This window comes from Panthera leo, chromosome A1, assembly GCF_018350215.1.
Source record: "Panthera leo isolate Ple1 chromosome A1, P.leo_Ple1_pat1.1, whole genome shotgun sequence".
Taxonomy (NCBI): Eukaryota; Metazoa; Chordata; class Mammalia; order Carnivora; family Felidae; genus Panthera; species Panthera leo.
Genome location: NC_056679.1, coordinates 2,422,663 through 2,448,696, shown reverse-complemented (window position 1 = coordinate 2,448,696; position 26,034 = coordinate 2,422,663). Strand labels below are relative to the sequence as shown.

Genomic DNA, 26,034 nt, shown 5'->3' with positions numbered 1-26,034 from the left:
GCCAGTGTCCAATTTTCATCATAAGACGAAAGACAGGAAGCATTTTGCCCCCGTTGGGGTCTGATCAATTTACTACGCCCTATCAATGGGGAAGGCTTTAATCCCAAGACTAAAAGACACTCGCATCTTCTCACAGGGTATGTGAGGATCTCTGTGTTTTCCCTAAACATGAGGCAGCTCTGGGAACGAGTCATGAATATTCATCATCGTTGCCCGTCAGGCCCAAAAGCAACAGGGTGGGTGGGTGTGATCTTACAAAACCGTTCCACTAGCTTGCCTGCAGAACATCGAGAACACTCTCGATACCGAAAACGACGACAATCAAGATAGCTTGGACACTGGAGCATTTAGTCAGTGCCAGCGGTGCCTTCCACTCAGTGCTCACAACAACCCTAGGCGTTACAACGTTTTACTCTTCAGCTCACAAATGGGGACACGGAGGCGTTAGGATGTTAAATAATTTGCCCCCGCACAATCGGACACCGAAGCCCATATGCTTGTTGATTATGCACATCTTACCACTGTTTTTACCTTTTTTTTTTTTCATGTATCCGTGATTTCTGTACCATATTGATAGAGTCATTCCCTTACTGGTGACTAGAAGTCGTTACCTAGATGAGACTCCACCACAGTGGGCATCTCCTATGTATGTAGCTATTTACCCAAAGTGTTTACGTGCGCAAAGTTCAAGTCTGTTAGAGGCCTTACGGACTGAAATTATTATATATTCTGGAAATGAAAGTATTGAGATATCTACCTTGTTTCTTTTTCTGGCATCAACAAGATAGCTGTAATTCATTTATACTGACTTATCCAATCAACCAACTATTATTGAGTGACTATCGTAAGCCAAGAACTGTGCCGTGTATTGAATATATAAAGATAAATAAGCCATGGCTAGGCCTATATCCTCAAAGAGCTTACCATCTAGTGGAAGGAGAGACAAATGAGTAGATAAATACAACAATGTGGGAAAGGCAGTGAGAAGAAGACGTTTAGGGTGTGGTCGGTGTCCAACGAAGAGTAGCTCACTCAGGTTTGGGAAGGGAAGTCAGAGGGGGCCTCCGGAAAGAAATGATTCCTGAGACAAGTTTCCGAGGCGGCTCTCGAGGTGAGAAGAAACTACCTATGTAGTTACCCCAGGTGGAAAGGATTTGATCATCTCAAACCACCATCCTTGAAAAATAGACACCTCAAAAGAAAGGCACGGCTTTTTATGAGGTCATCTCAATGATCCAAGGGCAAGCAGAAAAGCAGAACACCTGAATGCCTGAGTCACAGCATCCCCCTCCCCCCCCACCCCCACCCCAGAGCACCAACAGCATAAGGTCAGAAAGACCCGGCAACAGGGCAACAAGATCCCCTCCGCCCACATTGGAATCCTTATCATTCCTGGAACCATCTTGTCCACAGTGAACTCCATAACCTCCACCGAGTCAACTAATGTCTCTCTGGGCCTGAGCCAAGCAAGGGCTTCCAACCATTCTCACTTGAGGGCAGCCCCCACCCCTGTTTTTGCATGAGCGTCCGGCATAGAGGGGTGCTGGATCAATACAACCCAGGAGAAGGCTTCCGTGTAGAAACCCTTAAATGTTTAATGAGCAACAGGAGAGGGAGGGCAAGAAGGGAAAAGCCAGGAAGAGGAGAAAGAAAACAGGAAGCGAGAGAGGGGGAGGGAACGGTGGGATTGTTGCCGAACACCTAAATGTGCGCCCTCACACGTGGGCCGCAGGGGGCTGTCCCTTCTCTTAGGCAGGCACAACCAAGGCATCCTCAACTCAGAAGGGCCCCAGTAATGGGTGGCGGTGGAGTGACACGGGAAGCACAGGGTCAGCGGCTGGTAGCTTCTGACTGTTACTCTCTTTCACAGCAGCCAACAGTTCCTTTGAGGATGTGCTCACTGGGCCCAAGGGGGTCTCATGGGGTCTGAGGTCATCTCTGGTCCACAGGAGGCTGGGACAGCTCCCGAGACCACTTTAGGAAAATGACCACACCAGACCTTTGCTCCAGACTTACTAGATATTAGTGGTCAGCCCAGAGCTCTGTTCAAATGGGCCACGAACCCAAAGCTGGCCCGGCTCCCAAAAGCCCGTCTGTATCGGGCCTCATGTCCAAGGCCATAATAAGGCCGGCCACGGCAAGTGGAAGGGCGGGCACATGTTCCACTGTGGCCCGTGTTAAACAACCCTCTGGGCTAAAAGCCCCCAACACTTAACAGAGCTGCATTCTTTAGAGGACAAGAATGTATGTGGACTGTGGAGAGAGGCAAGACAGGAGGCTTTCGAAAATAGATTAGCACCCCTCCCTACGGAGCTCCCTCCTCACCCAGAGAATCCCACACCCGGGCTGCCAAATCAATCATCTCCAAGCCTGGGACGGAGTAAAGCTGAGTCTGTAGCAATCTGAGCAGATCTCAGAGTTTCCTTAGGAAATGACGAAGTGGGAGTTACAACTCCCAGTTTTTCAAGAATCTGAACCAATCCGGAAAATAACACCTTAAACAGGCAATCTTTCTTAGAGCAGCCCCAGGTCGGATGCTCATCTGGAGGGCTGATGAAGTCTGGCCTTTTCGAGCCAACACTCCAGCCCAAAGGGCACAGCAGCAGAGAAGCACGCCATCTTTCCACGAAGTCAGGGGGTCGGTCCACTCGGGCTTCCTTGTGCCAAATCAAATAGCGGAAAAGGACCAGCGCTCACTTTTTTATTATTCTGCATTACCTTTTCCTCAATCGATTTTCTGCTCACTTTTTTTCCCCGTCGAGCAAGTGCTTTAAAGACAAAAACTATGCATGAAGTGAAACATCCCGCGCCCCCCCCCCCCCCCCCCCCCCCGAGCCTATTACCCAGAGAGATGCAATACCTTGTGCCAGTTCTCCTGGCTCAGCCTTCTCTGCATACCACCCCCCCCCCCCCCAGGAAAACACAAAGGGCTTTCTCAAGGTCCCACCTAAGTTGTCACTGCCGCAGCTCCCGCTGGGACGACGGTAAGATGCCCCCGCCCCCACGTCCCCTGCACTGCTGCTGTGTCACCACGAAGCCTGCCAGCAGCTGCAGTCACCTGCGGCTGCATGGGGGGTGGCAAAAATCATTCCTCCGGCACGTCTCCTGCCGCCAGCTCATTGCACGCAGAAATGCACCTTATATTTTTCATCGAAGTGTAAACCACCCCCACCCCCTACCTACAGCTACTCCTTTCTAAAGAATCGGGACAGAAACCGAGGGTCTTGAGGACTGAGTCCCCTGCAGGGAGCTGGGGCGAGGAGAGGGAGGCAGCGGGCCGGGAAGGGAGGAGGCCGGCCAGGGCCGCTGCGGCGGGGAGCGGGGAGCGAGCGGGAGCGCCAGGTGTGGCGGGCCGCTGCAGCCCCTCCGCCCCCTCCCCGGGCCGCGCGCTCCCCCGCCCTGCCCGCAGGGTCCTAGCGCCGCGGAGCCCGGCCCTGCTTCCGGGCGGGGCTGGGAAGGCAAGGGTAGGAGGCTCCCGGCACTCGCTCGGCGCTGCAGAGGTTGCTAATATTGGGACCTGCCGCAGCGGTAGCGGCGGGAGACCGCGGCACTGCTGTCACCCCGGGGGCCGCTTCTGCCGGCAAGCGGATGAAAGACTTAAATAACCCTCCTGCCTCACCCTCCTTCCCCACCCCCACTGCGCACAGCCACCCACTCGGCTCCATCCAAACGGGGGCGAGTGGCACAGCGGAGCGCCGGGCGCGCCCTTCCCCCCGCGGCCGGCTCCCGGCCGACCCTCGAGCTCGCAGATCCGAGCCCCTTCTCCCCCCGCCCCCCAACGCGGGCCGGGGCTGACCTCCCCTCCTCTCCTCCTCCCCGCACTGCCCCTACCAACCCGGCCAACAGTGCCCAGCGAGTCTAAGGAGTAGAGATGTCACTTCCTTGGCGACACCTTTCTCCAACCTCCAGGATTGGGGGGTGGGGTAGGGGTGGGGGGTGACGACTTCCAGTTATTTTTTGTTCTATGGTCTCTATTCAGCTGCTGTAGCAGCGGTCCTCGTCCGATGACCCCAGAACTCGCTTTTGGGGTTCTCTCCACCCTCGCGGTCCCCACGATTCAACCCTTGCATCCTCACTCTCCCCGGTGGCAGTTACTAGATTTCTAATGACTCACTCGACTGCGTTTAGCAAACGTCCTACCCTAAAGGTGACTGCATTAAAAAAAAAAAAAAAAGAAAAGAAAAAAAGAAAAAGGCTATGGGGGGGGGGGGACGTGGAGGAACCCCAAATGGAACAGCCCATAATCTGTCCACGCCGGGGCCCAGTCGGGCTGCGCCGGGGTTCCGAGGCGCTCTCGCCAAGGCAGGACTCGGCTAATTCACACAATGAAGCTACCCTCGCTCCGCATTGTTGCCCCGCCGCGCTCCCCCGGGCCCGGAGGCCAGGGCCCAAGCCGGGGCGCCGAGACGCAGGCCCGCGGGCCGCGAGCTCCGCTCCCGGAACGCCGTTAACAATAGCTCACCGCCCCCTCCACCCGCCTCCGCGGCCCTTTGTCCCCCCCCCACCCCTTCCCCTGCGGCTCCGGCCGGCAGGGCCGGGGTCCTCGACCCACCTCCCAGGCACCGCTGAGCCATCGATTCTCCGAGACCCGGCTGCGTGCTTCAGATGAGGGAGATGGGTCCGAGACGGCACGGGGGAGGCCAGGGGTACGACCTCCAGCCTGATCTCAGTCCCCGCCACCAGCTCTCCCGCCGCGGTGCGCGCCTCCGGCGGTTCCCACACCGCGAACACCCGCGCTGCCCGGGGCGGCGGCTGTCAGCCTCGCTGGACCCACACTCACACACAAAGAGAAAGCGAAGGCACTAAACTTGGGCCAAAAAAATCTCATTCCCTAAACACTACCAGAAGCGTGTCGGCCCCTGCCCGTCGCCCCCGGACGCAAGGAGTCCCTGCAGCACCGAAGGGCGCACTCCAGCCCGGTAGAAAGGGGGACGGAAACGGAGCGTGTTTAGGACCGCGCGGAGCTGGCCGGGCGGCCGCCGAGAGCGCCGGGGGGCCCGGGCTGCCGACTCGGCACCTGCCGGCCGGGAGCGCGGGAGGACCGGGGCTCCAGCCGCCCGGCGCACCTAGGCCGCCCGCCCACGCCGCCGGCCAACCGCCGGCGCGGTGCAGACGTCCAGCGGGGGGCCGCTGCGGCCGGGCGCACATTCGCTCCCCCACCCACGGTCGCCCACCGTGGCCTGTTGTTCGGGTACCGAGCGCTAGGCACGGTAGCAGCCCTTAAAGTGGCCAGACAGAACAGCACTTTTAGTAAAGTTTAGTCTACGCTTTGCAACAACCAGGGCTGCGTTCACTTCGGGGGGCGGGGGGAGGGGCAGTTATATTTCAACTGAATAATTGCAAAGCAAAGACCTACAGCTTTGCCTTTTCCTTTCCTTTTTTTAAGCAGAGAGGGGAGACTGCCAGAAATATTTACACTAGTAGGTTCAGCTTGGGGCTTAGGCTTGGCGGTGAGCAAAAGGAGAAAATCCTGGGCCTCGTGGATCTGGGACCATCCCCATCCCAGGCCTGAGTCGTCCTCACCTTCTGGCATCCTCTACAGCCCCACGAATCTAAACAGATAGTTTAGGCTGCGTTCAACATCTGGCATTAAAGCATGAGAAAGAAAAATCACCACAGGACTTTGTTTTTTACGACCTAGTTTAAGTGTTGTCAGGTGGGTTCACTGAGAAGTTAACTCCTTCCAACAGTCTGGTTGCCCAACTGGAGCTTGCTTGCTTTTTAGTGAGTAAGGAAAACACCCGAGAGTCTCCCCATCGGTATTGTGCTCGCTGACACTGTGCTGCTGGGCTCAGGGTGGCCCCGCAGGCACGTGCGTGCAGGCATTAATGGGAGCAGAGTCACCAGCACCCGGGTCTGCAGCCCTCAGTGCTGAGTCACAAGTACCCTCCTTGGGAAATGAAATCCTCGGAATGTCCTTTAAAATTAGCTCGCAGCTTTTGCACGCGCGCGCGCGCACACACACACACACACACACACACACACACACACACACACCAGGGAACCACCCAGGAAAGCCACACAGGGCTGCACACTGTACAAATACAGAGCATAGGTAATAACTTGATAGCTGTAAAGACAAACGCCCCCGGTGAGCGTTCGACCCCTTCCCGAGTCATTTTCCCCCAGCGCTCTGCCTCTGCTGCTCTCGGAGTCTAAAATATGACTTTAGTCCTCCCAGCAGAACAATCAGTCAGCAACCTTCGCCTACGGGGTTTTCAGACCCTCGCGGTGGGAATAAACAATACGCTTAATTTACAATTCAAGCAGTGTACTTATTAGAAGAAAAAGAGGGGGAGCAAAAACTTCATTGGGGCACAAGATAATAACCACTGCCTTCGGCAAAATGCATTTTCAAGTTCTCAGTAGTTAATGATTAAAGCTTTAAACTCGCGGAATCAGTCCATTCAAAAGAAACTTCCTAAACCCGATCTTCCCGTGTATCTGATGCAAAAGAACTAGAGACTTGTGTTATATTTATAAATCATGCCCTCCTTTCAAAAAAAAAAGTGGGGGGGCCTTTCAATGTAGAGTTGCATCAGTGCCAGCAGCGGATCTGCAATTCCGGAGGCTTTTTTTTTTTTCTCTTTTCTTTCTTTCTTTCTCTTTTTTCTTTTCTTTTCTTTTTTTTTTTTTTTTTTTTTTTTTTTTTTTAAGCTGGCAAGACAGAAACAGAAGCAGAGGGAGAGACCCCTTCCTGCATACCCCCGCCCGGCCACCACCTTCTTGGTAGTTATAACCCGAACATGGCATCGCACGGACATTAAAGGGTTAATGGTATACCTACCAAATCGGCTGTGGTCTTTCCTGGTTCCCTGGATAGTACCATTGGGGAAGATTTCTAAGTGAAATCCAGTCCTGCAGTATAGCTGCCTCCGCCTGAGAATCCCCTTTAAATGATCCAGGTCCGTGACCGCGGGTCCCCTGGGAAGCCCCCCTGCTTCGGACTGACCCAGGTGGTCACTTAACAAAACCGGACTGTCCACCGGCAACACGGGCACATTCCCAAATGGTACCGCATCCTGCACACCGAAATAGTTCCCAACTTCACCTAAGGGAGCCATCAGAGGACTCGGCTTTTGGAGCACAGCAATAAACAATAATGACGGTATGAACCCAGAAGATATTAGGCGAGGTATATCCAACTCCCCTCCCTTACTGCAGTTGCGGAGAGAGAAAAAAAAAAAAAAGGTTCTTTTCTTCAATCCATTAAATGCATAAATAAAAGTAATCTGCTGTTTCACTGGCACAGGTTCAAGGTCAAACCACTGATAGTCTAAGAAACCACCACTTTATACTCACACACTGACATATTGATAAACATATCTATGTATCTCTATGGATAGATCCCCAGCTCTTAGCAGGCAGGAAGGTCTTCATCCCATCCGACCGTAATAAGGAAAAAAAATCCGTAGTTTCTCCATTTGGTTTGAGATCGGAATGACCATAGCAACTTAAATGCCTAGGCGTTATTATAAGGATTTTTAAGATGCACGGGCTACGTCAGAATTTACGGATCCCGACTCCAGGAAGGCATGCGCTGTTTTTACTCTAACCGACTCTGCAGACATCAGCATGAATCCTTCAAGGGGAAAAAAAAAAAAATCTCACGTTGGCGGCGGCGACAAAATCTCCCCTCCCGGTCCCCCCTCTAAAAAAAAAAAAAAAAAAAAAATTATTGTTATTTAAAAAAACAAAAAGCAGAAAAAAACTTTAGGCGTCCAAAGCTAGTATCCAGAATTCTCCAGAGGCTCGGCAGACGTCCATTGGCTTAGAACGGGTGGCGAGCGGCGAGCGAGCGGAGCCGCGACCGGGAGCTCGCGTGCCGCCCTGGCTGCCGCGAACAGGTGTTGCCGCGCCGGCTCGCGGAGCGTTGTAGCCGGGCGGAGCGCTCCTCCTGCGCAGCCCCCGCCGGCGCGCAGAGTGGCGCAGGCAGCGGCATTGGGCTGGGTTTAAGGTAGCGCCGCGGCCGCCCGGGCTCCCCGCGGTCCTAGCGCCCGCCCGCACGGCCCGCGCGGCTCTGCCGCAGGCCCGGCGCAGCGTGCCAGAGCGCGGGACTTCCCGGGAGACGGCCGAGCAGCCCTCGCCGTACAAAGGAGGATGCACCGGGGGAGGCGGGAGGCGGGAGGCGGAAACGCCGCGTCTCCTGCTGAATCGAGGCTGGCGACCTAAAATCTGGCTGGAGACACCGACGGAGGTTCAGACTGCCATCGGGAAGCGGGTTTTCGCGTGGACTCTGCAGTGTTGCCTTGCATTATAAAATAAAACTTAGTCGAAAGAGTTGGAGGGAAGTGGGGGGGATTCGGTGAGCTCGAATGCACAGGGCAGTTTCTCTTTCATTCTTAATGCCAGACACGCAGAGGCGCAAACCGTGCTGCAGGTAAGCCGGATGGATGTGGACCCAGCTTCTCTCTCTCCCTGTCTTTTTCCTCTCTGTCTCTCGGTCTCTCTCCCCCTCTCCCTACCCCCCCCCCCCCCCCCACACACACACAGGCGAGGCAGATGTGCCCACCGTTCTGTTCGGGGCTTTCTGACGGCATCGGTTTCCACACACCCGGCTATGTTTAGGTCCAGCCTGGCAGCCCGGATCCGGGCGACCGCGGTGCAGCCGGCAGCGGGGGCGCCAGAGAACCGCCTCGGCCCCCGAGTTCCACTAGCGCGCGCATCTTCGGAGGGTCGGGGTGGAGGCGAGCGCGCCAGTGGACCCCCTCTTTGCCCCCAGCCACGCTGTTGAGGGCGAGCCGTGCCGCCCTGGCGGTTGCGGCCCGACCGAGGAGTTCCGGGGTCTCCCCCACGGTCGGAAGCCAGCCGCGGAGTCGGGGGAGCGCGCGGGAGGCGCGTGGGGGGCGCCCCGGGGCCCGCAGCCGCTCCTTGCTGCCCTGCCTCGCGGGGCCCCAAGCGCAAGCCCGAGCCCCGGAGCCCGGGCTCGGCTTCCCGCCCGCGGCCAGCGGCCTCCGCGCCCGGCCACGGGCCGGGACAAAGAAAGAAATCGCCACCCCGGGCCTCGGGGGGCCCCGCCGAGCCAGGCCGGCCCCGGAGCCCGGCGGCGGCGCGCTCGGAGCCCGGGCCGGCCGGCCGGCCGGCGCCGGGACCCCCCGCGCCGCCCCCCGCCCCCGCGCGCGCACACCTTCGCCCCGCAGTCCGCCCGCCGGCCCCTCGCCCCGCCGCTCCCCTTTGTTCACATTGTCTCAGAAATGGCCCGGCTCTCGGGTCAAGATGGTGAAAGTTGCCGGGACTTGAGCACGGCTCTAGTGCGCGGGACGTGCGAGTGAGGCGCGGGGTGGGAGCGGAGACTGGACCCCTGCGCCGGGAAAGGGAGGCAGCCTCTTTATGGGGGCGCGGGGTTGGGAGGGGGGTGGGGATCCGCCCCAGGAGTCGGCGAGAGGCCGGAGGTGAGGCCCCGGGGCTGGCCCTGCTCGGGACGAGAGGGTTTCGCCGGAAGATGAGAGGGAGTCGTGAATTGGCAGATTTCTCGGGTGCGGGGGGTAGCCGGCGACCCGGAGCGACCTTCCGCCGCCCCCGGGGCGGAAGGCGTGCTCCGGCCCGGCCCCGGCGGAGAGGAGGGCGAGGAGCGAGGGGGTCCTCCCTCCTGGCCATTCCCACACCCCTTTGCCGCAGTCCCAGGTCATTGGGTGTCCGCGGGCTGACTCCGTGCGTCGTGCTTACGTGTTTAGGAAGCACCAGAGCCCTGCCCCGCGGCATTGACGGCGGTCACGTCGACGGTGGGCTTTCACGGTAACTGCTCAAGAAGCCGGGGAGGAAGTGTCACTTCTCATAAACCACCCGAGTGGCCGGCATCCAGCACGGAGGCAGCCAGCAGCGCCGGCTCTCGCGGGGCCGTCCCTGGGCCGCGCGGGCCCCGTGTGCCGGGTGGGTGACTTTGCCAGCAGAAGCTGATGAAGGGAGACAGGCGACCGGGGGCGGGGGGAGAGGGGGCCAGACGCTCGATGAGGGGAGCCATGAGCAGCACGTGGACGCTTCCACTGAAGACCGGCCTGGGACAGTTTCCGCCAGCTGTCCCCAACCACATTCTTTCGGTCCGAGTTTAGATGGTGAGCCAATGAGCAAAGACCATTTCCGCTTCCGAATCCTGCAGCCCCGTGACTGTCACTTTAAAAAGGATGCGGCGGCGGGAGCCGGGGCTGAGGAGCTGACGGAGCGCTTCCCCGCCGAGGAGCAGCGTGCTCCCGGCGTCGCTCTGCTACTGCGGCGGACGAACCCACACTTCATCCGCACGCCGAACTCGAGCCGCAGGAAGCCTCCGCCCCTTCCTTGCGCCGTCAACGTGCGGGTCAAGGTGCCCTCCCCTCTGTTTGGTCCTGCCTTCCTATTACAGTTAAGGCGACCATCTCTTTCCTTCCAGGGGTCGCGCCCCTTTTCGCCAGAACGCATGGTCATGAGCTCCTGGGTCCACGCCTGTGTGCGTAGGTTTTATAAGTATTTTTCAATTGGTACATAGATGCCAAACTCCAAGAGGAATGAGGCCTTGCTTTCCACACACGTGGTGTAATTGGCTTAATAACACCTGCCTTGGAAGACTGTTGTTAGGAATAAAAGGAAAAATGCATATAAAACGGGCAGCAAACAATAGACACTTAAGAGCTATCATTATGCTAGTCCTGATGTCCTTCCCCCCACATCTCTGCCCATGAGATATGCAGCAAATACTATTATTGATTCCCATCGCAGTGCTCTCTCAGGCTGTCTCCTCTCAGAATATTTTAATCCCTCTGGTTTTCTCTTCATCAGTCTCTTCTGCTGATCATTTAGTGCTTAGACCCCGATGGGAATAAATGATGAGGTAAGTGAAGAGAGCCATGAAGAGCAATGAGCACTAAGATAGGGGGCAACAGATCTGGAAAGAGTTTCCCCAACCCTCCCTGCCCCACCGAGATCTGCTCCCCGTGACTGCTGATACCCCTTTCATGGGCCGGGGCTGAGTTTATGACACATGTATGTAAACAATGGCCTGTAAGGTATAATAAAGTCCCTACAAATTTCAGGTGACCGCTGGAAAAAGCGCTCTGCCCACCTCTACTGCTTTCTTCATTAACACGTGTCCCCTCCTCCTGACTTCCCTGGACCCCCAAATGCACATCACCATGGAATACTTTCATTCGTTTCCTACAATAAAGGTGTAACTGGGCCTCCCCCCTCCCATCTCCATTTCCCCCACCCTCCCCACCTCCTCTACAGCCCCTTAGTCAAGGGCTCTGGTTTGGAAATTGTGAGGAGTGTGGAGTGGAGAGGAGTGTTTGGGAAGGTTGAAGTCAGTTCCTATTCTGACCCCCGTGGACTACAGGTAAGCTTCAATGGTAAGAGGACAGAACTATTGGAACCAACATTTATTGACTGCTTGCTGTGTTCCACACTACTAAGTGCTTTTGTGTTTTACCTTTTTAACTTTCAAAATCGCCTTATGAGATAGGTACTCTTATCCCATTTTACACATGAAAAAACGGACTTCTAAACATTAAGTAACATGCCTATTGCCACAGCGCTAACGAGTGATGGTGCCAAGTATATGACCCTCTAGTATAATAAGCATATACGAGCATATACTATATGCATACTATACTGTGCATACAATAAGCATATATTAGCATATACATATATGCACATATATACATATATTATAAATTTTTATAAATGGCATGTTTGCATTAAATAAATATAAATATAAAAAAGAAATTTACACAGAAGGAAATTGCTTATATGTATACAAGAACAACTAGTTAAAAGACATAATGAAGGAATAAAGGCCGTAGTTACAATACGGGGGGAACAAGAAAGATAAATTTCCAGGAATACAATTAAAAAAATGTGCAAGGTCTACATGAAGAAACACATTTAAAGCTCTCTAGGGACACAAAAGAAGAACTAAACAAATAGAAAGGCATGTAGTGTTCTCAGACTGAAAAAACTCAATTTCATACATACATAATCATTCCTAAATTAATCTAAAAACTTAACATGAACACACAAAAAAAAAACCAATATGTTTTTTAATTAGAAACTCGGATGCTAAAGTTAATATCGAAAATTCATTTTAAATTGACCAAAAAATGTTTGAAATTGACAAGAAAAATAAGAAGGTAACTAGCCATACAATATTTTTAAATATTTTAAAGCTATAACACTCAAAACAGAGTAGTGTTGTCATATAGATAAAGCAATGACACCGAATAGAAATCACAGAAATAGACCTGAATACATAGTATAATTTAATACATGATAAGCAATCGGGGGAGGTGGGGAATGAACTATTGAGCAAATGGTTTTGAAACAACTGAATAGACAGCTGGGAAAAAATAAGTAATATCTATTCCTCACACTTTACGTGAGGATAAAACCTAAATGGAGCAAATATTTCAATATTAAAAAATAAAACCATAACAAATAGTAAAAGAAACAATGGAAGAATTCCTTTATCATCTCAGTAGTGAAGTTCTTACTAATTGTATCACAGAATCCAAATGCCCGAAAGGGAATGATGACAAATTCTACCACAGACAAAACAATGTTTAACTGCAGGGAGGGAAAACACAAATTCAGAAGATAAATGACAAAATGGAAAAAATGTCCATCTCATATCAAGATAAAGAACTCATTTCCCTAATATATAAAGAGCTCCTATAAATCAATAAGAAAAATAGGACTTCTGTTTTCTAGTCTGACATGTAAAGACGGGGAAGTCATCATTCCCTCCAGCCCCCTCTAGACCTCACTGTGGGGAAAAGGAAATACCCAGTTCGGGATTCCTAAAAGACTGAGACCTCGTCATAGGACTAGAGAACACTTCCCCTGCCTCTACCTCTTACCACAACATCCAGAGGGCTCCAGCATAATACAGGGATTATTAGAGCCACAAGAACTGCAAGACTCAGACCTTATTTACGAAGCCTCCCAGATAAAACAAGGGAGATGAAAAAGACACCGGAAGAAATTTTAGTCCCTGACCCCACAGCAACTGCAAACAGTAAAAACAGCCTAACTCTTAGCCAGATAAATATAAAATCTCACACAAAAGGCTTGTCTACCTAAGTAATTTTTACCCAATACATCATATCCAGCCTTCCACAAAAAGGTTAAAAGGTTAAAAAAAAAAAAAAAGCACAGTGTACAAAGACAAAGTAAGAGTTAGAAGTTTTGGAATTATCACACCCGGAATTTGAAACAACCATCACTAGGGGCGCCTGGTGGTTCAGTCAGTTAAGCATCCGTCTTTGGCTCAAGTCATGATCTTCACAGGTTCGTGGGTTTGAGCCCCACACTGGCCTCTGTGCTGACAGCTCAGAGCCCGGAGCCTGCTTTGGATTCTGTGTCTCCCTCTCCCTCTGCCCCTCCCTCGCTTGTGCTCTGTCTCTCACAAATAAACGTTACACATTTTTTTGAAAAAAACATCATTAATGGGTTAAGCTCTCTAATGGAAAAAGTGGATAACATGCAAGAACCAATAGGTGATGACAGCAGAAAAGAGAAAGGTAAAGGGAAGAGTCTACGGGAAGTGCGAGAAATCCGAAACACTGCGACGGAAATGAAGGGGGCCTTTGATGGGTTCAGCAGGGCACTGAACACAGTCAGGGAAGGAGCCAGTGAGCTCAGAATACATGTCAATAGCAACTTCTCAAACTGAAACGCGGAGATAAAAGAAAGAAAACAACGGAACAGAATATCCAGGAACTGTGGGAAAACGACAAGGGAAGTATCCCACATGTAATGGGAACACTAGAAGGAGAAAAAAGAGAGAAACACAGAAGAAATATTTGAAGAGATAACATTTAAGAAATTTCCAAAATTAATGACAGACTCTAAGCCACGGATCTAGGAAGGTCAGAGAACAGTAAGTAGGACAAACCCAAAACAATGTACAGCGTACCTCACGCTCAACATATATCCATGTCCACAGTGTAGACAAAGACAAAGAGAAAATCTCGAAAAAGACCAGAGGGGGGGCGGGGAATCCTCCCTATAGAGGAACAAAGAAAAGAATCACATTGGACTTTTCCTCAGAAACCATGCAAGCAAGAGGAGTGGAATGACATATTTAAAGTGTGGGGGGACAAAAGAAAAATACGATAGAATAGTTTACAGAAAATACAAATGCTTCTTAAACATTAGTAAATAGTTTCAATTCCATTTATAATAAAAGAAATGTAAAATAAAACTGCAGATATACCATTTTTGCTATAATTCGACAACTATTTAAAAAATGATATAAAATACTGTGTTAAGAGTTTGGGGAATTCAGATGCTCTCATATATCACTGTGGAGATGAAGTTGTCACAGCCTTGAGGAAGGGCACCTTTGATAATATCTACTTGTATATCACAACTGCACAGATCCTTTGACTCAACAATCTCTCTTCTGGAAATTTATCTTCAGTATCTATATACACATGTACAAAATCCTGTGTGCAGAAGATTCCTCACTGTAGCGCTCTTTGTAGTCGCAAAAGACTGGAAACAGTTCATGTGTCCATCAGGAACAGGTTATGGCGCATCTGGGTGTCTCAGTCAGTTGGGTGTCTGATTCTTGGTTTTGGCTCAGGTCATGATCTCAGGGTACGTGAGACTGAGCCCCACGTGGGGCTCTGCGCCACTCTCTCCCCGACTCATAAGCATGCGTGCACACTCTCTCTCTCAAAATAAATAAAGTTTAAAAAATGAATGACTGGTTACACGAATTAAAATAATTCCATAGGGGCGCTTGGGTGGTTCAGTCGGTTGAGCGTCCGACTTCGGCTCAGGTCATGATCTCTCAGTCTGTGAGTTCGAGCCCTGCGTCGGGCTCTGTGCTGACAGCTCAGAGCCTGGGGCCTGCTTCCGATTCTGTGTCTCCCTCTCTTTCTGCCCTTCCCCCGCTCATGCTCTGTCTCTGTCTCTGTCTCTGTCTCTGTCAAAAATAAATAAACATCAAAAATTTTTTTTTTCAAAAATAATTCCATAAAATAGAATCTCAAGCAGCTTGGTAAAGGAAAAAAAAAAATAGGGAAGGTTTTTGTATACTACCATGGACTAAACTCCAAAGAATACTGTTGAAGAGAAAAACACAGTCCAGAACAGTATATGTGTTATGGCATCATTTATGTCCTAAAGGAAAACCTTTATATTAATACATGTAAATAATATCTCTAGAAATATATAGAAGAAACAAAGACAATAGCTTTGCTTGTCTGCTGAAAATCATATACCTAGGGGACAATGAATAGGAGGGAGAATTTTCACTGCATACACTTTCTTACCATCTTGAACCACACGAATGTAGCGTTTCTTTACAAAAACATAAGCACGGCTTAACTTTTTTACGTAATTACATATTCCTCTTTGGAAGGAATGGAAGTACAGCACCTGGTCTTGGGAGGAGCTGCAGAAAATGTGATCAGGGAAGACTTTTCTGCACACGACCCAGGTTCGTGAAATAACACATCTCTGAAAATGTAATAGAGTCAATCTCCAGATGCTGCTCCTTTCCGTCTCTTTCAGGATAATTCTTGTGTGTCCTTAGCAGTGTTCAGCACTTTCCCGGTTCCTTTTACCTTTCTGCCTCTCCTGATTTCTCCTATCATAAAATGTGACCGGCAAAGTCCTAGGACTTTCTTCACTTGTAATTGTCCCAATATTAGATCACATCGCCGGTTCAAAATGTCCCACCTTCCACTCCGAGTTCATTCTCATGGCCTGCAAAGCTGCCCAACTTCCTACCGTAACCTCCCCTCCTTGTTTGCCTCTCCATTCCCATGCCTCTCCACTTTCCTTTTGGTCACTCCAGCATAACTCATTTTAACTCTTTTTCTTGCCTCTTTCTCTACTTCCCCCCACCCCCACTTTTAGAATATGGATGGGGTAAAAGTAACAACAGCAACAATAATAGTTATCACTCAATACACGCCAAGAATTTCACTTGCCCTATTTCATTTAAAACTTCATTACACTACAAATTCGACATTATTACCTCTGCTTGTTAGGGTTGAAGAAACTAAGACTTAGAGGGGTCAAGACACTTGCCTGAAGTCACACAGCTGAACAGCGATGAAGCAGGATCCTAACACGGACCTTCCAACGCAAAAGTCTGCGTTCTCCACTCCTAATTCTTTGCAGTTTAAGATTAATTTGTAACCAGATTCCCACTGAGTTATCTGTCTATATTCTCTTCTCCATTTTTTTTCCTAACTCTGCCTTTGGTTATCATTAATAAGAATGCTAAATTTAACGGCACATCTATCTACTTCATTTCTTATAGTTTGATGCTTTTTAATTGCCAAGTTTCTAATATTTAATAAGTACCTAAAAACATAAGACATAGGAAGAACAGAAAAAGTATAAAATGTAAGTTACATTAAGAAGCATAAAATAATATCAGAGGTGTGACTGACATTTCTGGAAGTCATATATCAAATGAGGTAAAGGATGAGTGAAAAAGAATAGGCATCTCATTCCAATTATCTACCTACTAACATCAACGTCATACTTTTATTAAAGAGTTGCTTTTCTGGGGCACCTGGGTGGCTCAGTCAGTTAAGAAGCTGACTCTTGGTTTCAGCTCAGTTCATGATCTCACAGTTTCATGAGTTTGAGCCCCAAGTCTGACTCTGTGCTCAGAGCCTGTTTGGGATTCTCTCTCTCTCTCTCTCTCTCCCTCTCTCTGCTCCTCCCTCACTCGCTCTGTCTCTCTCAAAATAAATAAACTTAAAAAAAAACTGACTTAAAAATAAATAAATAGCTGCTTTTCTATTTACATCAAAATCTCTTTAGAGTGGGAGAAAACATCTAGAAAATGTTTACTTTTGTACAGCCTATATTAATTTATATCCATGCATGTCTAGATATTATTGATTGTATGGCAGCTATTTAGAAATATGTAAGTTCCTGCTGATGCTATATTCCACTAGAGAGCGTGTCCCTTTTCTTCTTAGATATGAGTGGCTGATCATGTGAATCCAATCAATAATTGAACTGGGCTGGGGTTGGGTTGCAGTTTTAGTAAGACTCTACAGGTCTTTGGCTCACCCAGTTCCTTGAGTATAGCCCTCCCTACTTCTGATGGAGAGCCCAGGGGGTGTCTGTTTCCTCAACTCTAGAAGAGGTCAGACATTTTCAAACCAACTTTCCAGGTTCCTCACCCTTACAAAGCTTCAAAATCTGGCAAAAGTCTTTTTTTTTTATGTTTATTTGGGGGGGGGGGGGTGCAGAGAGAGAGGGAAACACCGAATCGGAAACAGGCTCCAGGCTCCGAGCTGTCAACACAGAGCCCGAAGTGGGGCCCTAACTCACGAACCGTGAGATCATGACCTGAGCTGAAGTCCGACGCTTAACCCAGGAATCCCAAAATCTGGCAAATGCCTTAAGGCCAGGAGGAAACAGCCATGTGCTTGAAGCGGGCCCGATCCCCCAGAGGCATCTTGCTTTTTAAGAACATAAGCCTGTGGGAGGTTTCATTTGCCCCTTAGAAACTTTCAGCTTCACTTCCCCGCATCCTATGAACCCTGAGAACTCAGCAAACGTCTTGTGGAGAAAACCAGCTTTGAGGGTGAAGCCCCTCAAGTTTGTAATATTTTCACACTAGGCCCCCAGTTGGTTAGAGCTTTGTTGGTTTCTCTTACCTTTACAAGGACCCTCTGCCCGAGCCACGCCTGATCCTCAACCTGTGCCCAGAATCAATAAATGTCACCAGGGCCAAAAACATCTGTGCGTCTGCAGCTTACCTGCAAACAATTTCTCTCTCTCTGTGATCTTAGTTCCTCTACTACTCATTTCTTCCACAACCCAGGGGCGCCTTTCCAGATCTCATTTGTGTAATTTCTCTGGTTTTTCCTAGTCGTTACAGTAGAGTTACTGGCCGGCCTCAGCTGACTGCACAGTATCCACAAGTAGAAGTTTCACATTTTATTTCTGAAGATGACAGGATTATTACGATAAGGATTCTACCTTATATGTCATGTTTTGTAGTTTTCGAGGGTGTGACACATCCACTATCCCAACGTTTACCAGGTCCGTGGCGTAGGGTAAACTAGGGTACCCGACTCGGCGGGACATCTGTGAAGCCACACCCGTTGGGCACAACCGCCCACGGGGAAGGGAGGAGGGTTCTCCTCCGTTCTTCTGAGACCTGGCTTGTCTGCAGTCCCTCTGTATGAAGGACATGAAAACAAATGGGAGCTTATTTGCCAGGCTACACAGCACAGTCTCCAACAACTGACTCACGCTTGTTAGTCTCCGCTTACAAGAATGCTTGAATGCACGCAGATTCAGGCTGATCTCAGGTTATTGGTGAATCACCTGAGATCTTCATAAAGGCGGGTTTACAGCACTTAGGAAACATTCACCTCAGACAGCATTTTTCCACCGGGTTACTGATGGGAAGAAATGCAAAATCAAAACAAAAAACAAAAAAACACACAAACAAATAGAAAACAGAGAGGGGGACAAACCATAAGAGACTCTTAAATACAGAGAACAAACTGAGGGGTTGCTGGAGGGGAGGTGGGTGGGGGGCCGGGCTAAAAGGGTGGTGGGCACTAAGGAGGACACGTGTTGGGATGAGCACTGGGTGTCGTGTGTAAGAGATGAATCACCGGGTTCTACTCCTGAAGCCAAGACTACACTGTATGTTAACTCACTTGAATTTAAATAAATTAATTTAAAGAATAATGGTAACATCCCAAAATTTTCTAAGGAGACACACACACAGCAGTAAAACTGTACCCTTTATGAACCTCCCGGCACATTAATTTCATGAATTATGCTGGTATGTAAACTTACCTCTAGAGAACCATGCTGGCTTCTCGATATTACAGAGCTGGGAGGATACGTTTATCCTTACTGTCTCTCTAGACAGGTTTCCCAAGCTGACCTTTCAAAGAGGTGGAATGTACACCATCTTTAAGTACCTTCTAGATAGCTTCTGCAATTCGACAAAGCCCCTGTCGCTGTGGCAGAGTAGCTGCTATTAAGCTGAGCCGGCAACACTTACGTGGTGTTCTCTGGAGGAGATTCGGGAAGTCCCTATGGTCAGAAATCCTCTCCCAGCATCAGTGCAATTCTTTTAGAAATCGGAGAGGGGAGGAGAGCAAGTCTTGGTCATAAACTGGTCAAACCCAGAAGAAGCACAGTTGATATCAGCTTGTGTACGAGACTCAAGAATAGTTACACAGCGTGGGTTCAAAGAAAAGTGAAAACTAGAGCCACGCTCAGCACACGACATCACCACAGACAGTAAATGCTGGGGGGGGGAGCATTATTATTCGCAGTACACGTGAGCTCCTTGAGGGCAAAGGAAGTAAAGTCATGTTTTCGTGCTGTAATGTGATCACACGCGATTTTAATCAGCCATATTTGGGAATTGTTTATTTATTTTTTTCATGTAATATATTTAATGTAAGGGAATCGTTTATTCTAATGTGGCACGATTTGCTTCAGTACACGGCAAAACAGCAGAAGGTCCTTAGTATTTCTGAGTATACCCCCAATGGAGAGAATGCTGTACTCGGAGTTACCTCTTCACGTGAAAAAGAGATTCAGCTCGCTGTGCTCCTTCTTAATCTCTGAGCATTTCTTTAATCGTAGCTGAATTGTACTTATTCATGCACTCAGTTATTCATTTTACTTTGCGTCCTTCCAGTGGACTTGGATGATGATGTGGCACTTTGGTCTGTCCGTCTTAAGTATGTATCCGATTACGTGGATTTCGAGTGGGATGGTTACCAGCGACTCACCCAGAGCCCCAAACCGTGGCTCTCCAGAGTTCACTTTTCCTCAGTAAACATCATTGGGATGTGACCTAAATTTGAAAACAGAAATTGAAGTAAAACAGGAATCGTCACACACCTAAAGAAAAAAGGCACGCTTCACTTTGTCAAGTTGCGGGAAAATACTGACGCCATACGATACAATATGGAACGAGCTACTGAGTCTTCGCACGTTCTTTCTCACAGAACAAGATGAACAGGAGTGCTCTCTCAACCCATCAATGCCGTTAGCCACGAAAGAGAAGATGGCATAAAGCAAGCAAAACACGACTGCATGGCAGAGGGGAAGGAGCGTATTTTTCCGAAGGCCTGCCATCGGGCAGACTGCACGAGCTCTTCAGGGACTCCCAGGCCAGTTTCCTCATCTGTAGCCCGGGGATGAAAATACTCGCCGTATGCTTGTTTGCAGGATAAAAAGAGAGCCCGTGGAAAAGGCCGCGCATCTGAAAGGGCCCCACAAAGTTCCATCCTATTAATGAGCGCTCATCGGTTTTGCTTTTTTCAACAGAAAACTAAATAAACAAAGGGAAAATGAGGTTTATGAAGATGAAGTCGTATCAAGAGAGGAAGCTGGGAGAAATTTTAAACACAGCGTGACTGCCTCTGCACAAAAACATCTGCACGGGGTGGGGGTTCAGGAGGAGAGGAGCCTCCAGGAAATGCGCCGAAAGCCGACCCGAGTCACGTTCTGATCGCGAACGTGAGTGTGTGTGCCTTCCGTTTTCCACATTTTCAACAGTGTGTTTAACGTGACTTATATGAGAATGCTTTTTTTTTTTTGAAAGCCAGACGGTGCCTTTTTCACAGAAATTCCCCACTTCCTGGCAAAGACATCTAAAGTGTAGATGCTCCAGAGGTGTTTGTAGCCATTGCTAGTATGACGTGCTGCATCCAACTCATCATTTATTGAGCACCACGTGCCAGACTCCAGAAGGAGACAGAATCCATGAGATGGAGGCCTGTCTTCCTTCTGTCCCTGGATAATAAACGGCGTTGTTCTTCTGTTGTAAGTCAGCTTGAGCATTAAGGCTTAAGGGGAAACAGAGGAGGGAGCGAGAGAGGGAGGGGGAGGGAGGGATACATATTCCAACAACCGTGAAGGCCGGCAAGGCGAGTTCAAAACCTGTGGGGCAGGCCTGCAAGCCAGAAACTGGGGAGCAAAAGCTGAAGCCGCTGTGGACAGGCGAAAGGTTTCCCACCCCAGGGAAACCTCAGTTAATGTCGTTAAAGGCTTTCAACTGATGGGCGCAGGCCCACCCATATTATTCAGGATAATCTTTACTTCGAGTCAGCTGATTATACGTGTTAGCCACGTGTATGAAATACCTCAGAGCAACACCTAGACAAGCGTTTGATTAAATAACTGGGGACTATAGCCTCGCCAACTGGACACATCAAACTGACCCTCAGAGCCTCTCAATATTCTCTCCCAGCCATGCTAATTTAGTTAACGGGACTACTTTCTCAGCTCATTTCAGACCTCACCAAACACAGAACTCTTAGGAAATAATGCCCTGTCTTCCTTCCAAGGCCTGCTTAACACAACGCTTGGTCGATTGGGACCTTTACACTTGACATATTCTTACTTCAGGTAGGTGGTTGTTTTAAATTTGGTGACGACCAAGGTAGCGAGGCGCTGCAAAAATCGGTGAAAAGCAAAATCCGCTCCCTGTGAACCACAATGTCAACCGTGAGGAGGCCAAAGGTGGAGAAGAGCTATCACTCCCACACTGCAGGCTCCAAAGGTTTTCGACTGTTTTTCTTTATCAAACTTTATTTTCATTAGACGATCTCTTATTTAAATTTATTTTAGCCTATGGTCCCTTATTTATGCGACTAGCCTTCCTCATGCCATATGTGTCTACACCAGGGGTTCTCAGCTGGGGTGGTTTTGCACCCCCCACCCCCACCCAAGGGGCTTTCTGACATTCTCTGGACACATTTTTGGTGGCTACACTTGAGGTTACACGGTAGAGGCCGGGGTGCTACTGAACATTCTACAGTGCACAAGACAGGATACCACAACGAAGAATGATCCATCCCCAGATGTCAATAGTGCGAAGATTAAGAAACCCTGGTCTAGACGATACTGGTATGAGTTCTGCCACAAATTCTGATCAAGTTCCTCAAACACTAGGTCTATGGACAAAATAAGCTTGTTAAATTCCCTTAATCTTTAGTTTCCGAACTTGGCTGAAATTACTTTAAAATCATGTCAGAATTTTTGGTGATTTTTGGAAGGGTAAAATGAATAAAATATGTTCACTTTTAAAGTGGCTGAAAATATTAATGTTCTGAGTCAGTGAAAGTTACTGATTGTAGTTAAACTATTAAAACTTTAGAGGCGGCTGGCTGGCTCAGTCTGTAGAACACAAAACTCTTGATCTCAGGGTCATGGGTTTCAGCCACACGCTGAGTATAGAGATAACTTAAAAATAAAAATCTCGGGGCGCCTGGGTGGCTCAGTCGGTTGGGCGTCCGACTTCGGCTCAGGTCATGATCTCGCGGTCCGTGAGTTCGAGCCCCGCGTCGGGCTCTGTGCTGACAGCTCAGAGCCTAGAGCCTGTTTCAGATTCTGTGTCTCCCTCTCTCTCTGACCCTCCCCCGTTCATGCTCTGTCTCTCTCTGTCTCAAAAATAAAATAAAACGTTAAAAAAAAAAATTTAAAAAAAAAATCTCTAGGGGCACCTGGGTGGCTCAGTCGGTTGAGCATCCGACTTCGGCTCAGGTCACAATCTTGCAGTTCATGAGTTTGAACCCTGCGTCGGGCTCTGTGCTGACAGCTTAGAGCCTGGAGCCTGCTTCAGATTCCGTGTCTCCTTCTCTCTCTGCCCCTCTCCTGCTCATGCTCTGTTTTTCTCTGTCTCAAAAATAAATAAAACATTAAAAAAAAATTTTATAAAAAAAAATAAAAAAAAATAAATCTCTAAACCATTACAACTTTAAATATAGTAGTATGTATGGTTTAGTTTATCATGAAACATAATTTACATTATTTTTTAAATAACACATTTATTTAAATATTTAATTTAAATATTAAATATTTAAATAACATATTTCAAGTGATTTATTCAATTTTCATTCACTATTTTTTTATTTCTATTTATTTATTTATTTATCTATATAATTTATTGTCAAGTTAGCTAACATACAGTGTATACAGTGTGTTCTTGGTTTCAGGGGTAGATTCCCATGACTCATCGCTTACATACTCATCAGTGCTCATCCCAAGTGCCTCCCTCAATGCCGGTCACCCATTTTCCCCCCTCCATCGTCTCCCCATCAACCCTCAATTGTTCTCTGTATTTCAATCTCATGGGTTTGCTTCCCTCTCTGTTTGAAACTATTTTTTTCCCCTTCCCTTTCCCCATGGTCTTCTGTCAAGTTCCTCGTATGAGTGAAAACATATGATACCTATCTTTCTCTGACTGACCTATTTCACTCAGCATAATACCCTCCAGTTCCATCCATGTTGTTGCAAATGGCAGGATTTCATTCTTTCTCATTGCCAAGTATTATTTCATTGTATATATAAACCACATCTTCTGTATCCATTCACCAGTTGATGGACATTTGGGCTCTTTCCATATTTGGCTATTGTTGAAAGTGCTGCCATAAACATTGGGGTACATGTGCCCCTATGAATCAGCACGCCTGCATCCCTTGGGTAAATTTCTAGCTGGGTCATAGGGTAGTTCTATTTTGAGCTTTTTGAGGAACCTCCACACTGTTTTCCAGAGTGGCTGCACCACTTTGCATTCCCACCAACAGTGCAAGAGGGTTCCTGTTCCTCCACATCCTCGCCAGCATCTGGAGTCTCCTGAGTTGTTCATTTTAGCTACTCCGACCAGTGTGAGGTCGTATCTCAGTGTGGCTTTGATTCGTATTTCCCTGATGAGGAGTGACGTTGAGCATCGTTTCATGTACCTGTTGGCCATCTGGATGTCTTCTTTGGAAAAGTGTCTTTTCATGTCTCCTGCCCATTTCTTCACTGGATTATTTGTTTTTTGGATGTTGAGTTTGGTAAGTTCTTTATAGATTTCGCATACTAACCCTTTATCTGTATATGTCATTTGCAAATATCTTCCCATTCTGTCGGTTGCCTTTTAGTTTTGTTGATTGTTTACTTTGCAGTGCAGAAGTTTTTATCTTGATGAAGTCCCAATAGTTCATTTTTGCTTTTATTTCCCTTGCCTTCAGAGACGTGTTGAGTAAGAAGTTGCTGCAGCTGAGGGCAAAGAGGTTGTTGCCTGCTTTCTCCTCTAGGGTTTTGACGGTTTCCTGTCTCGCATTTAGGTCTTCCATGCATTTTGAGTTTATTTTTGTGTATGGTGTAAGAAAGTGGTCTAGTTTCATTCTTCTGCGTGTTGCTGTTCAGTCCTCCCAGCACCATTTGCTGAAGAGACTGTCTTTTTTCCATTGGATACTCTTTGCTGCTTTGTTAAAGATTAGTTGGCCATACATTTCATACATCCAGTTCTGGGTTCTGTATTCTATTCCATTGGTCTATATGTCTGTTCTTGTGCCAGTACCATACTGTCTTGAGGATTATAGCTTTGTAGCAGAGGCTGAAGTCCAGGATGCTGATGCCTCCGCTTTGGTTTTTTTTTTCAACATTACTTTGGCTACTCGGGGTCTTTCGTGGCTCCATATAAATTTTAGGAATAAACCTAATCAAATATGTAAAAGATCTGTATGCTGAAAACTATAGAAAACTTATGAAAGAAATTGCACTTGATCTTAGCCAAAAGGCCGAGAAGCGATTAAAATAAATCGAAGAAGACACAAAGAAATGGAAAAACATTCTATGCTCATGGATTGAAAGAACAAATATTGTTAAAATGGCAAGACTACCCAAAGCAATCTACACATTCAGTGCAATCCCAATCAAAATTGCACCAGCGTTCTTTTCATTTACCGTTTAATTGAACTTGTATTCAAAATCTATTCAAAATCTATTTCATCTCAAAAGTAAAATAAGAGGAAGTTTTTTTTAACCTATAACTATAGCACCCTCATGCCCCATGAATGTAATTCATAAGTAACACAACATATATTTTTCTGCTAACAATCCAATATATTTATCACTAAAAAAAAAAAAAAAAAGAAAGGTTGAAAATACAATGAAAATTGTGTGGTTTTTATCATCCATTGTATTAGTCAGGGTTCTACATATGCATATACATAGAGAGATATTTACTACATAGAATATTATTAGACTTTATATATAAAGATTACATATGTATGAAGATTATTATATAGAGACAGATTACACGAAGAGACTTATTATAAGGAACTGACTTATGTGATTACAGATGCTGGTCAAGTCCGAAACCTGCAGAGCTGACATTGCAGTTCACGTCTAACGGCTGGAAGCTGCCAAGTGGAAGAGGCAGTGCCTAGTTCAAAGGCTGTCGTCTGGCTGAAAGATTCTTTCTTACTCGGAGAAGGTCAGCCTTTGTTCTACGCAGGCTATACACTGATTGGCTGAGGCCCACTCACGTTTATGGAGGGCAGTCTGCTTCAACTCAGTCTACCGATATAAATGTTAACCTCATCCAAAAATACCCTCGCAGAAACACCTAGAATAACGTTTCACCAAATACCCGACATAAATTGACACATAAAATTAATCACTATGGCCATTCAGGAGAAAAAAAAAAAGACACCTGGAAAAGGGGGAAAAATTATAAATAACTTACAATATCCAAGATATGGAAACAACCCAAGTGTCTTTCCAAGAATAAATGGACAAAGAAGATGTGGTGTGTATATATATATATACACAATGGAATATTACTTCACCATAAAAAAGAGGAGATATTGCCATTTGCAACAACACAGATGGACGGATGGACCAAGAGAGTGTCATGCTAAGTGAAACAAGGCAGACAGAGAAAGACAAATACTGTATACTTTCACTCGTGTGTAGAATCTAAAAAACAAAACAAATGAATAAACAAAAAGCAGAAATCAGAGAGTAAACTGATGTTTGCCAGAGGGAAGGCGGTACAGGGTTGGGCAACATGGGTGAAGGAGATTGGCGGGAGATCCAAGAACAAAAGGCACGGCATAGGGAACATAGTCGATGATATTGTGACAGTGCTGTGTGGTGACAGATGGCAGCTACACGTAAGTGAGCACAGTATACCGCACAGAACTGTTGAATCACTATGTTGTACCCCTTAAACTAATGTCACATTGTGTGTCAACTACACTCAAAAAAGTTTTTTTAATTAGTAGCAACTTAACATCAATAATAAGAATTCTAGTTAAATAGAATAAT

At 47.9% G+C, this 26,034-nt stretch overlaps 1 protein-coding gene across 7 annotated transcripts in view; it reads right to left on the bottom strand.

Moving 5' to 3' along the window:
• The window catches only part of FGF9 (fibroblast growth factor 9), a 93,912-nt gene that overhangs the window by 24,264 nt on the left and 43,614 nt on the right, over positions 1-26,034 (bottom strand). For 5 of the 7 annotated variants that reach the window (XR_006199852.1, XR_006199863.1, XR_006199866.1 and 2 more), the window contains 2 exons: positions 18,763-19,780; positions 17,244-18,353 (listed from right to left, as the gene is read on the bottom strand). The exons of 1 other annotated variant lie outside the window; for it this stretch is intronic. Coding sequence is in view for 1 of the 6 variants with exons in the window: in XM_042929322.1 (XP_042785256.1) it covers positions 6,788-7,064 (277 nt within the window). In the remaining 5 variants the exon portion in view is untranslated. Of the gene's footprint in view, positions 1-6,787; positions 8,431-17,243; positions 18,354-18,762; positions 19,781-26,034 lie in introns of those variants that run through there. One more of the 7 variants, XM_042929322.1, reaches the window with a different exon arrangement.